Source organism: Tachypleus tridentatus, chromosome 13, assembly GCF_004210375.1.
Source record: "Tachypleus tridentatus isolate NWPU-2018 chromosome 13, ASM421037v1, whole genome shotgun sequence".
In the NCBI taxonomy this organism is placed as follows: domain Eukaryota; kingdom Metazoa; phylum Arthropoda; class Merostomata; order Xiphosura; family Limulidae; genus Tachypleus; species Tachypleus tridentatus.
Genome location: NC_134837.1, coordinates 153,928,196 through 153,941,802, shown reverse-complemented (window position 1 = coordinate 153,941,802; position 13,607 = coordinate 153,928,196). Strand labels below are relative to the sequence as shown.

General features: G+C 34.1%; 1 protein-coding gene across 7 annotated transcripts in view; it reads left to right on the top strand.

Moving 5' to 3' along the window:
* Positions 1-9,970: 9,970 nt before the first annotated feature.
* Positions 9,971-13,607, top strand: part of CycC (cyclin C) — a 103,215-nt gene continuing 99,578 nt past the window's right edge. For 2 of the 7 annotated variants that reach the window (XM_076483668.1, XM_076483670.1), the window contains exon 1: positions 10,383-10,601. Coding sequence is in view for 3 of the 7 variants with exons in the window: in XM_076483666.1 (XP_076339781.1) it covers positions 10,343-10,374 (32 nt within the window). In the remaining 4 variants the exon portion in view is untranslated. Of the gene's footprint in view, positions 10,602-13,607 lie in introns of all 7 variants that reach the window. The other 5 variants (XM_076483666.1, XM_076483665.1, XM_076483667.1 and 2 more) reach the window with 5 other exon arrangements.

Sequence of the window (13,607 nt, the reverse complement as noted above, 5' to 3'; positions counted from 1 at the left end):
TAATTTTGTAGTGTAAGACTAGAGGGAAGGCAGCTAGTAATCACCGCCAACTCTTGGGCTACTCTTTTACCAACAAATAGTGGGATTGACCGACACATTATAACGCCCCCACGGCTGAAAGGGCGATCATCTTTGATGCAACGGGGATTCGAACCCGGGACCCTCAGATTAGGAGTCGAACGCCATTTGATCTCACAAGTTACAACCTCCCTTTCAAACAGTCTCCTTAAAGGCCAGCTATGGCGAAAGGAATTTATCCAATTATTTGACGAATGTACTAGAGTTTAAACTATGTATATTATTATGCCTGAAAATTGTGAAAAACCTTTGCTAGGTGATGTTAAGGAATTCAACTAAATATAGAGGTAGAAAAATTTAGTATTCTGATATGTTACATCTTTCCACTATCCTTTGTTTTCAGGTTATTTTTAGCCATCTCTAATTCAAAATTTTGAATTCTAAGTAACCTCTTTGTTACATATTACTATTTAATTTTGGGCGAGTCTCTGATGTATTACGTTATGTACATTACGTATTACTATCTCAAATAAACAAAAATTTGAATATGTAACTTAGTAGTTAATTAAATGTTAAAATATATTATATTTATGTTATTTGCCAACAAGAATGATACACACAATTTCCTTTTTTTTTTAAACAAATACATTTTAACATTTAAACATAAACAAGACAATTTATAATAGCAGTTACTTCTAATAGCTATTACAAATAATGGTTTATATACAACAGTTTTACAAAACAACACAGTCTTATATCTGGACTAGAACTAAATATTTTATCGATGATCCAAGTTCATGCCGAGCAAATTAATTTCGAGTTGCACCTCGCTTAAGCTAACGACGTCTTTCTTAACTTGTCCCACACCGGTTAGAAGTTCAGTCCTTTCAGCAAAGATATTTAATGTCCTCGTAGAAATAATAACGTCCAAAGTAATTCACTGAAGTTGAGCGGTTTGTTCGAAATATATAACGTTCCTGGTCAAATTCTGTAGTTTTCTGATTAATAGACGTAGGGAATTATACCTTCCTAGACCTATAGCGTATTGACTGTAGCCGTCTAATAATAATCTCTTTTCTTGTTTTGGCGGGTTACTTTTATATAAATCACGCTAGTCTCGAAAACCTTCACCAATATTCTCGCGCGCGACACTGCAATCACTAATATCATATACATGTACACACATAGTACACTGTCAATCCTTACTCAAGAACGTTCTACAATTTTCGAGAACAATACACAGTGAAGAACATACGTCACATGCAAAAATGAAAACTGTACAGCAAGAAGTGCAAGCATTATGATACACGTATAACTGTAAATCTGTTACATCATGGGTTGGTCAATAATATGAATTATTTAAAACTCCAAATTAAATGTTAAAAATAAATTCATTAAAAGTGTAAGATAATCCTTTTGTACTAATAAAAAGAAAAAAAATGCCCTCCATAAAGCATAAAACATATCAAAACAAAACCTTTTGATAAATTCAGGAATGCAAAATGCAAAGGAAACTCCTTAAGATCAAATCAAAATATATATGAAGTAAGTCATTTCACATTGGATGAAAAAGGCAATGGGACAGATGTAAGTTTATGGTTTACAACACTACAGTCAGGGTCTCGATTTTCCTTGGTGGACACAGTAAATAGCCTAATATGGCGTTGCTATAAAAAAAAGCATACACACATACGTAACAAGTACTTTAATAGTGAAAATGATTTTATAATTAAAACACAATAATGCCATAACAGATTATACTGCAAAATTCCCTTAATTTTTAATACAAACAGTAATTACAAATTTATATGGCTAAAGTATGATTCCAAAACAAAATTTCATTAGATCTCTTTGCGAAATAAATATATATATATTTAGAGAATATTAATACTGATAGAGTTAAGTAAATTACATTATAATCAAAAGGAAGGACTGCGTTAAAAAGAACAAATACAAACCTCTGACTAATTATATTAGTTTGTTATAACCAAAAATAAGCCGAAAGAAAAATAAACTAAAAAACGATGCACTATATAAGACTGTATAATGATGGATATAAAATGTACTTCAGTGATACATGGTCTATGCAAACTTTCAAACACACATATAATGTTGGTAATGTGTGATTAAGACCACATCTGCAAACATTTCTTCACTCGTTATATGGTATCTTCATTCAGCAGTCATCTGCAAATAATTATCATATATATAATTATATATTTTGCTTTGTCCTGAACTATTCCACCATTGTTGATATCACCATCAACACTGGAATTTCAACTAAATCATATTTTACCAGCTACAATTTTAGTGACATTTCCCAGTCCATTTAAAATGCAAATAAGCTTTAGTGACGGTCGATAACAGTACAGCAATGTTAGAAAAGTGTGCCACAAAATGTTAGTAATATGGCATTAAACCAAGATTAAGTAAAAGCTCCGGCTCTACGAATTATACGCCCAAGGCATTCTGTTTGCATGTAATTGAACAAATACTATCCTGATTGTTCCAGACCTACTCTTCTTATTCATTGTTATACTATTTTTGGGCATTTAACAGCAGACTCAAAGTGATGATTAAACAATAAATATATCATTGATGCAGGCATCTTTCCTATTACGGCCCCTTCATTTTAAGCACCATTTACTTCTCAAAAGTGGTAGATACATTGAAAAGGGCAAAGAATATTTTGCGATACTCATAGAAGCCATCTCAAGTGCTCAAAGTAGCCACAAGCTTGCTCGTGTTATTCAGTTCTTCTTCTCAGTATTCAAAGTGGTTGAACCAATGGATATTTCTGTGCATTGAGGTATGTATCTCCGCAGGAGTCAAAATGCATCAACAAGCTATTGTTGCATTCATCCATCTAAATTCAGCACAAACTTGACATGCTCTTTTTCTTCCTGACAATAACTACAAGAGGTGACAACTAACTATGTGAAGACTGTATGATTGCACAGTTGATGGTTGTTTAATCAGACGTGTTTGCCTATATCTATAAGATAGTAAGTTTTATTTTTCAAAATTGGTCAGTTGGTCTCACAAATATATAATCATATGCAACCAGCAAGTCATTGAGCTTGTGTTGTTGTGTTGAATTGAGATTATTTTCAGGAATCCACAACCATGTATTTGTTTCTAAGCAAAAGCCTACAAAAGCAGCATTAGCGATACTTTTATTCTTGGCGAGCTCCATTTCATTTGACAATACTTATAGTACAAAGTTGAATAACCAACTGACCATAGCTGCAGGACAGCATTGGAGCGACATCTCCTTAGACGATAACAATATGAGCTAATATTGTCCATTCTCTGAAGAATAAACATTACATTTTATACGTTGGTTCTATCACCACACTATATTGCATCAATGCATAAAGCCTCATATGTAGTAAAGCAAGGAATACTTTTTGCATATGGAGAGGAACTTTGATTTCCTCCACAACATACTCTCGTGAAGTCCATTATTCCGAAACCTGATATGACGGGTACTGAATGATTTTCCTGTGAAAACACAGTTCACTTGTCGCTCAAGAACAACTGACTAAAACTTTTGGCAATTCATCCATTTCCATTACACCAATACTAAAATCATGATCAGACACGAGTATCTTCATTTTGTGAATGACATCACCTAGACATAGTCATGAATACATCTATACAGTCACATCACTATTCATCAGAATAATATCAGTGTTGACTTACCAAAGTGTCTCATAACACAATATATTCAATCAATATTTTGCTACTCCTATATCAACCAGGTCCACTACATTTCGCTCCTATACTTTTACACATACATACCAACTTCCACCCTACCCTGAGAGAAATGGATGAACACTAAGTATTTTTGTAGCAGGTATCCTTGTACTCCCACCCCAAGTCACTACCCAGATCCAATTTTTGGTCAAGTAGTTTTCTAAAACTAAAGTAGTAACAATTATGTCTTGTTGCAAGCCCTGCTGTGCAATTGAAAACACTCACGACCTCGCCTACTATGATGAATGGCAAGATATATGAAATTGACCACACTAAAAGCAGGTAATTTAGTCCTTCCTACTATGGTGACATTCATGTACAAACACCATCATGGAAAGTCAGGAAATTCATGTTCTCTCATTGGTTTCTAGTGGGACTTTGTCGTAGTAATGGAATCTTTTTACTACTGGTTTGCCTATGGTAAAGTTCGAGTCTGATTGATGCACTCACTCCAGGAGATGTGTCTTTCTGAAGAACAGTCACTGCAGCTTCAGACTTCTTTCTCTCCTGTGACTCATTAGAAGATCTGCTTCTAGTTCTAACAACGTAAAAACTAATTCTGTTAAGGTAAGAAGGCTCTCATACCCACTTTATACCATAATGACTCACTAGGTAGTTTCTCATTGGATTCTTCTCCAAAAATATATTCGTGGTTTGTGAAAGCTGTTGCAAGGTATGCCTTTCTGCAAAACTTGTACAAATCGTTTTTATAAGCAGACATATCTCACTGAAATCTTTCTTTTAACGCTTTAATAGATAACATAAATAAATTCTCCTCTTGACTGAAACACCTGTGTTACCCATCTATATCTTAGTGATATCGATTATCCACATTTAGTTGCTTTATAAAACCAAAGCTTAGCCATCCAAAGTTAAGTTTAAGTATTGTGCTATCTGTTCCTGCAACGAGAAATAAGTCCAGAAAAGATCTTCTCCAAGACATAGCAACTCTCTCAGACAGTTGTCTACCCTTAGTGGCTATCCCTTCTTCCTGTTTAAAAGTCATTTCACTCATAAAATGCAATTTCATTAATTATGACTCCTTAAATACGATAATGCAAGTATTTGAAAGAGTGCAAGGGAACACAATTATCAAGAGAAAAGCTGAAAATGTCTTATCAACAAATTCTGTAATCACAGCTCCATATTTTTCCTTCCTGTAATATCAGGTTCACTAATTTCCCTTAGAGTAATCATACAATACTTACAAAATGACTGGAGATAAATAGAAAATGTGTAACAGAAGCCAGTCTGTATTCTCTGGCTTTTGAACGAGTTTAGCAAAGCAAAAATAAAACAGACTTACATTATGATAGTCACGTGAAAAACTTAGGACACCCTATGAAAGCCTGTGCATATTTTGTAACATTTTTGGATATATAGATATTTAATCTCAGTTGTAGCAATACTGAGAGATTAAAGTAATATAACTAAACAATTAAAATTTTCAAGATCTTCTGTAAAATGTAATTCTACAAAAATGCATATTCAAAGTGAGGAAAAACTTAGGACACAATACCCCCTAATAGCTAGTGTTACCCCCTTTGGCTGAAATAACTGCAATGAGACACTCCTTGTAGCCCTCTACCAGTCTCTGACATCGGTCTGAAGAAAGTTTGCCCAACTCTTCAATGCAGAATTCTGTCAGCTGTGAGATGTTTGAGGGGTTTCTTGCATGTACAGCCCGTTTCAAGTCACCCCACAGCATCTCAATGGGATTAAGATCTGGGCTTTGACTTGACCATTCCAGGACTCTCCATTTCTTAGTTTTCAGCCTGTCCTTGGTGGATTTACTGGTATGTTTTGGGTCATTGTCTTGTTTCAGGGTCCAGTTCCGCTTCAGCTTTAATTTTCTTACAGATAGACTCACATGTTCCTCAAGCACTCTCTGATACACAGTAGAATTCATGGTGGATTCTATGATTGTGAGCTGTCCAGGTCCTGCTGCAGCAAAGCAGCCCCAAACCATGCCACTTCCACCTTCATGCTTAACAGTTGGTATGAGGTTCTTTTCCTGGAATGCTATATTTGGTTTATGCCAAACATGTCCTCTGTTCTGGTGTCCAAATAATTCAATTGTTGACTTATCTGTCTAAAGAACATTATTCCAGAAGTCTTGGTCTTTGTCTACATTCTCTCTGGTGAACTTCAGTCAGGCACTTGTGCAGTCTCTTTCTGATTGTAGAGGCATGCACTTTCACATCAACAGTAGCCAGAGCCTGCTGTAGGTCCTGTGATGACATGTTAGGTTATTTGGAGATCTATTTTGGCATCTTGCAGTCTGCTCTCTGGGTGAACTTGCTTGGATGACCAGACCTGGGCATGTTGGCAGTTGTTTTGAAAGCCCTCCACTTGTTGACTATTTTCCGGACAGTGGAATGGCTGATTTCAAAATCTTTTGGGATCTTTCTAAATCCAATCCCTTATCAGACTCATAAGCTGCTACAAATTTCTTTCTGAAGGCCTCAGGCAGCTCTTTTTCTCTCACCATGGTGCTCACTAGCTCAGGAGCACACCAAACTAAATGTCTGAGGTTTAAATTGGGCAAGCCTTATTCAAAATGCCGAGTAATAATCTTTTAATCATGTGCACCTGGTGTGATACACCTGTGTGTGAGTTGAGCCATTTTTAGTGGGTATAAATGTGGGGGTGTCCTAACTTTTCCTCAGTTATCTTGAAGATCTTGAAAAGTCTTTTCTTCAGTTTTAACTGTTTAGTTATATTACTTTAATTTCTCAGTATTGTTACAATTGAGATTAACTATCTATATATCCAAAAATGTTACAAAAATACACTGGCTTTCATAGGGTGTCATGAGTGTACAGTAATGTGAAACAATCTTTATTAACACCAAATATAAAAGACAGAAAAGAAAGAATGCATTTATGGTGCCTTTTTTGGAGGTTTTAAAGCTATTGATGAGAAGTAAATCTCTCAATGAGTCTTTGTGAATAATTATCTTAAATTAAGAAAACATAGAATTATATAAAAGCGTATGTGAAAACATTATTTTACAGCAAAAATGCACTAGCTGTTTCATTGTTAGTCAGTTAAAAGAAACGTATGTATATAAAAAGGTACAACCTAATCTACTAGAAGAAAATATTATCTATTTCTACACAGTATATTTTGTTTTTACAAAAACTCTTTCCCACGAAATAATGAACGTGATATTCTAGACGAGTAACCCAGTTCAAAGATAACTCGGATGAAAGGAACTCAGCGACTACCTCAGGTAGTACTCTATGTGAAAACTAGATACGCTTGTACGTGTGCAACGCTAAAAACCGGCTTTCGATACCCGTGGTGGGCAGAGCACAGGTAGCCCATTGAGTAGCTTTGTGCTTAATTCAAAACAATAAAACAAAAACGCTTGTACTTATACACATTAAAAAAAAAAACACTGTTATGTGAGACGGTATCTTTATGGTTTTGGGCCTGACATGGCCAAGCGTGTTCAGGCGTGCGACTCGTAATCTGAGGGTCGCGGGTTCGCATCCCCGTCGTGCCAAACATGTTCGCCCTTTCAGCCGTGGGGGCGATATAATGTGACGGTCAATCCCACTATTCGTTGGTAAAAGAGTAGCCCAAGAGTTGGCGGTGGGTGGTGATGACTAGCTGCCTTCCCTCTAGTCTTACACTGCTAAATTAGGGACGGCTAGCACAGATAGCTCTCAAGTAGCTTTGTGCGAAATTCAAAACAAAGAAAAATCTTTATGGTTTTATCTAGAGGTAGCAGACATTCTCATGAACTATATTCTCATATAAAGAAAAAGTCCAAACATGTAAGAGATAGTGCTATTACCAGTGAGTGCACTAACACCACATCCTTTTCAGATTCTAATTAAAATACTGGTATTTTTAATCTATCGATCAAGTAACTTACGATATATTGCTTTATGGTATAACATTAAAGGACAACAACTGGCTTTCTGGTCCATCTGGTCTATTCTATCCGCTGAATTAAAATAAACGCAAAAACTAAAAATTAGCCTTTATCATTCAGATGCTAAAAAAGTTCTTCTTTAAAATCCCTTAAATTAATTGCATCTACAACATCCGAAGATAACCGTTTATAAAGGCCTGTTTCCTTGTTAGAAACCTTAAAACTGTCTTAAATTGTCGCATAATTTTAACATTTCCATCATAAAATGTAACAATGTGCAGAGAATATCAAAAGGGCAGAGGCTCATTTACGAAAAGGGTTTTTTTTAAGCATTTTAAGGCAAGAATTTTTTTTTGTGTGAAGGAGGATACTGAAGAAGACTACGGGGCAGTTTATTTGTTTTGAATTTCGTGCAAAGCTACACAAAGCTATCTGCGCTATCCGTCCCTAATTTAGCAGTGTAAGACAACTAGTGGAAGGCAACTAGTCATCACCACTTACCACCAACTCATAGGCTATTTTTTTACCAAAGAATAGTGGGATCGATTGTAACATTATAACGCCCCACCCGATTTAAAAGGCGAGCATGTTTGGTGTGACGGGGATTCGAACCCGCGTCAAAAAGAGTAAAACCATAAAAACAAACAGGACCTCTTTTATTTATTTAGAGTTGGTCTTATGAAAGTTTTTATGAGCTAAAACTAGACAATGAATTATTGCTTATTAACATTCGTCATCATATCAAAATTATTTTTATTGTAAAGACTTACAGGTATCTGTGTACAATTCATTTTACTGCTTAAATCTGATTTTTCATAGTGACTCACAGCAAATAAAGCGTGAAATCAGGTTACAGCACTGTGCAATGGCGTGATGACAAAGTCAATTATTAGATTTCAGGCTGCTTTCAAAGAACAATGGAAGGTAAATCACAGGTGAAACATCAAAATGTTATCAATCTTCATATTTAGTACAGCAAAAACTTTCCTTTACTTCAATAACTGTAGAAGTTTTGAGGCATCATTGCAACATATTTAATTGAAGTATTTTTTGGGATTTTGCTCCAGATGTATTTACTATACACCCGTAAAGTTTCTTTAGGAGTAGCTTTTAATTTGCAAATTTTTGATCTATTAAATCCCAGATCTGCTCAGTGGAGTTGAGATAGGGGCTCTGTGGGAGCCATTGCATCATTTGAATGACTTTGGCAGCTTCTTTCTCTACTAAGTAATTTCTATTTTGATTGGATGAGAGTTTGTGGTTATTATCTTCTTGACAGTAGAATCCTTTACAAGTAATACGCGAACCACTGAGTCTACTATAATGAATCAGTATCTGATAGAACTCGCGCTGGTACATTATCAAAGTATTGGTTTTTAAAGTGGTACACGACTAAATATTCCATTCTAGTTCTGTCTTCTTGATACTATACATCTGGACACTTTTCTTTCATTTAGTAAATGGTCTTATGCTTGAGATCGGTGACAGTCTTCCTTTTGTTCCAATGACTGTATAAACGAAGATACTTAACATCAGTGTAATTGAGTTTAGGTGTTCTGCCTCTTCCTTCCGTATTTTGAAATTCATCTGTCTTGGTCTCACAATTTGAGGTGCACTTGACAGTGTTTGGGGAGCGTTTCAAGTCTGCGGTAATTTTTCAGAAAGTTCAACCAGAATCATGTGAAGCTTTTATGCGAAATCTATGATCTACTGACAGTTCTTTACAATTTCGGGACGTGGCATGCCAAAAAACTTTATACAAAATATTAAACACTGTTTTTTTGTTATCAAAGTTTATTTGTTGAGTGCTATTAAATCGATTTCTTCTATGACTTATCGGTACCATATGCTAGCTCCTTGCTAGTTTCTTTCTAGAAAGTTGAGACACTGCATAGGATACCATGACAGTTATTTCAGACCCTAAATATTACCACTTTGTTCATTCAAGCAGAACTCTTATGACATACCTTTAGTACAAATATATGGAAATTCTAAATAATATGATAAGCATTCTCACTCTGGCTTATTCAGTTGCCAACAGATATCAGTGAAGCATTAGCATAATGTTGAAGTTTACATTTTGTAATTGAATGGAAAAATTAGCCATTTAAAATCGAAAAAAAAAGAAGCAAAATATTCTCTTGTCTTAACATTTTAGCACACTATTGTACATTTTCGTAATTGTTGATAACTGTTATGATAAATAAAAAGACACTTTGATGGTGTAACAAATTCTAATCTTCTGACACTTGCCTACTTCTGATCTTGTTTCTGTCTAGCAGCAGTTCAAGACAAGGGATATTGCTTAAATCTTCAAAACTGAATAAAAAGTAGAATTTAACAACCGAAATATCCAATTTTGTGTCATTTTTTGCCATATCTGATTATAATATTAACCAAATAGTTTTATTTGTAGTAAAATAGAGAAAATGCTCGAAATTTACATAACGTGTACTAGTTACAAGACTTAGTTCAGAATTACGAGCTGAATTTCCAAAAATTTTAGCACAGCCTTTGGATTTGAAAAAATCGTGAGGTGAAACATTGTCAACCAGTGCGTGGAAGGGTGACTTGGGCCTGAAATGTTTTATTTGGAACAACAAATTAAACTAAAAAATAAGACAATTTTATACTGAAGACTTTAAACGCCAATTTAACTTTTTAGTTTCAGTGTTACTCATGGCTGGAAATTTTTGGCAAAGTTCCCATTTGTAAGTTTTGATATGTTACATTATATTAGATTATTACTCAGTGTTAGGTTAACTTACCTAAGCCTAAATCATGGAGTGTAGATTAAAAAGTATAAACACTAGAGCAGTATAATTTGTTGTTAAAAGTAACTCGGATGTAAACTTAAAAGCATCGACTAGAGTTAAGTTAACTTACACATTTAAAGCGTAAGCAATTTGGATTAACTTTTAATTTTACCTCCTGAAATGTAAGCTTCACCATTTATGATATTTTAAATAATAATTTAAATTTAACGAATTTAAATTTATTTAAATATTTTGATTTTTTTGCAAATTAAGCGAAAGTTTTAAGATTTAGAATCAGATGTAAAAAAACCTGGAAATAGCATGCTTCATTCCATCTATGCCTTTGACGCAATTCACAAAGAGCAAAGGCTCTACTAGCATTGAGCACTGAGGTACCACACTTGGGATATGAGTTCAATTTCACTGAACTCCATTTACGACTGCCCTCTTCCTTCTTCCATCAGTTATTTTTTAATTCAGAAAGTAAACTTATCCCTCTCTCTCACACACACACACACACACACATTTAGAGATAATTTTTTAACAAGTGTTTAGTGTGGCACTATTGCTAAAAATACAGATGTAACAAATCCACACCTTTACCTTTATCAACATAAACAGTAATGAAGAATGATAAAGCATGAGTAAGGTAAGATGTCAGTGTTGTGAAGCCATGTTAATTTTTAACAGAGTTTGAATATGTTAACATGAATTTGCAAAGCATCTTTTTCAAGACTTTTCTGACTGTTGATGTAAGGCTAATAGTCCTTTAATTGCTTGGATAGTTTTTATCACTTCTTTTGAAAAGAGGGATAAAACTAACTTCTAATCTTCTGACACTTGCTCACTATTCAGTTATTTACAAAAACGTATCGGAAAGTGTCTCGTATATCCGATCCATGAGCCTTATCATTCTTTAAGTTTCCTGGCTTTCTGCTTAAATTCATTATTAATGTAATAATATCTTTTAGTCATGTCTCTATCTAGCAACTTTTATGGTGAGGAGTATTGCTTACATCTTGATCAGTAAAAACAGAAGAAAAAGTAGAATTTAGTAATCCAGCCATCTGATAATCATCATAACAGCATTCCTTTTATCATCAGGTCTGGCATGCCCATGTGGTTAGAGCACTTGATGTGCAATCCAAGAGCTGTAAGTTCAAATCCCTTTCACATCAGACATGCTTGTCCTTTCAGCTGTGGGAGCATTACAGTGTAATGGTCAATCCCACTGTTTGTTGGTAAGAGTAACCCAGCCAAGAGCTGGCAGTGAGTGGTGATGACTAACTGCCTTCCCTCTAGTCTTACACTGCTAAATTAGGGACAGCTAGTGCAGATAGCCCTTGTGTAGCTTTGTGCAAAATTAAAAAAAAACAATCCTTTATCATTCCTCAGAGACTCTACTCCTGCCTTCAGGTTTTGTTTACTCTTAAGGTATCTAAAGAAATCCTCATTGTTAATGTTTACATTTTTAGCCAAAATGTACTTAACACCTTTTTTTTTTTAGAAAGGTCTGCCATGCTCTGTTCTTTCATTACTGTTATCTTAGGATGATCAAAAGATGGGTTTGATAGTGAGTTAACACACAGTTGATGTTGCTCATGTTCTGTTGAATCTCCACTACTTCAATTTCAGTTTTGTAAAAATGCTTTTCTTGTTGTCATGGGTTTGAAAGTGAGTTAACACAAAGTTGATGTTGCTCATGTTCTGTTGAATCTCCACTACTTCAATTTCAGTTTTGTAAAAATGCTTTTCTTGTTGTCATGTTTTATGGAAGGATGACAAAATATCTAATTTTTTATCATCATTTATTCTAGTGGAAATTGTTAAATTCAGTCCTTGACTGGGTAATTATTTAGTTACATCATCCAAATTAATGCCATTTTTTATGGTTATGTTACATTTTTGATTCACATTCCTCCGATTTACCTTCATTGATATTTATCAACTAAGGTTTCAAATTATATTGCAGAACTTTTCTCTATCTTGATTCTCTAATGTACTTATAACATCACTTTGATCTTTAATCTAATTTTTATAAGTCCACATGCTGAATGTGTTTAATAAAATTAAAGTTCCTATCAGAAGTGTTTTTTTGTTTAATCTGAATATTTTTAATAAAAATTGAATGATTGACTGTTTAAGACTAACTGGTCAATGATAACTTGAACAATTCCCATTTTCCTCTGTAAAAATCACTGTTATATTATTCAGTCTCTTATCTTGAGGTACCTCATCACAATTAATAGATTCATTACAAGTTAATGGCTCATAAATATTTCATTCTGTTTATCTCGTAATAAATATTTGTTTCAGGTGACTATGTTCCTTCAACTTACCATTCTTGTATCTCATTAAATGTGGTTTAATTCTGGATTTATTCAAAGACATCATATAAATCTCTTTCAAAGGGAGATCCATCTATGGAATTTACCTAACATCTGTCATTGTTAAAAACTGATGAAGAAAAGCATTTCAGTGCTCAGCCACTATGTAGCTGTCAACTAAAACTTGTTTTAATTTTTTACAAGCACAATCTTAACATTCCATGTTCATTTAACATTCTAGAAAAAATATTTATTGGAAGTTTTAACATTTTCTGCAATTTTCATGTGCCTTTTTGGTTTTGTTCTCCACTAAAATTATAGGTCTCTGAATCATGATTCTAACAGTCTCTTTGAATTTTATAAATGTATAATGCTTTTCCTTAATTTCTCATTTGAGCTTGGGTTTGGTATTTACCTTTTTTTTCACAACCTGGGTATATTTCCTCTGCATGTATAATAATTATTTATCCTTAAATGTTTTCACTTCTGATAAAATATGCAGTTTACCTGAAACAGTTCCCTACTTATAACACAAACTAAATTTACAGAATTCAAATTTAATGCTTTGAACTGCTGTTTGCACTTTTTCACTTTTATGATAATATCCACTACAATGCAAGTTTACTTTCTTCAACCCTTTCACTATCAGTTCAGTATAATATACTTGAGTTTGTGTACTCATTTGCACAAGTTAAGTGTTTGTGCTATACCTTTTGATACAGCATGTGTGTGTTCACTAAATTTGATAGATTTTTTAGTAAAGACTACAAGTATTTTGTATACAAAAAATCAGATTTTTAATGAGATATTTTTACTAAAAATTTATTTGTGAAAATAATGGCTGTTTTGTTACTAGTCGGG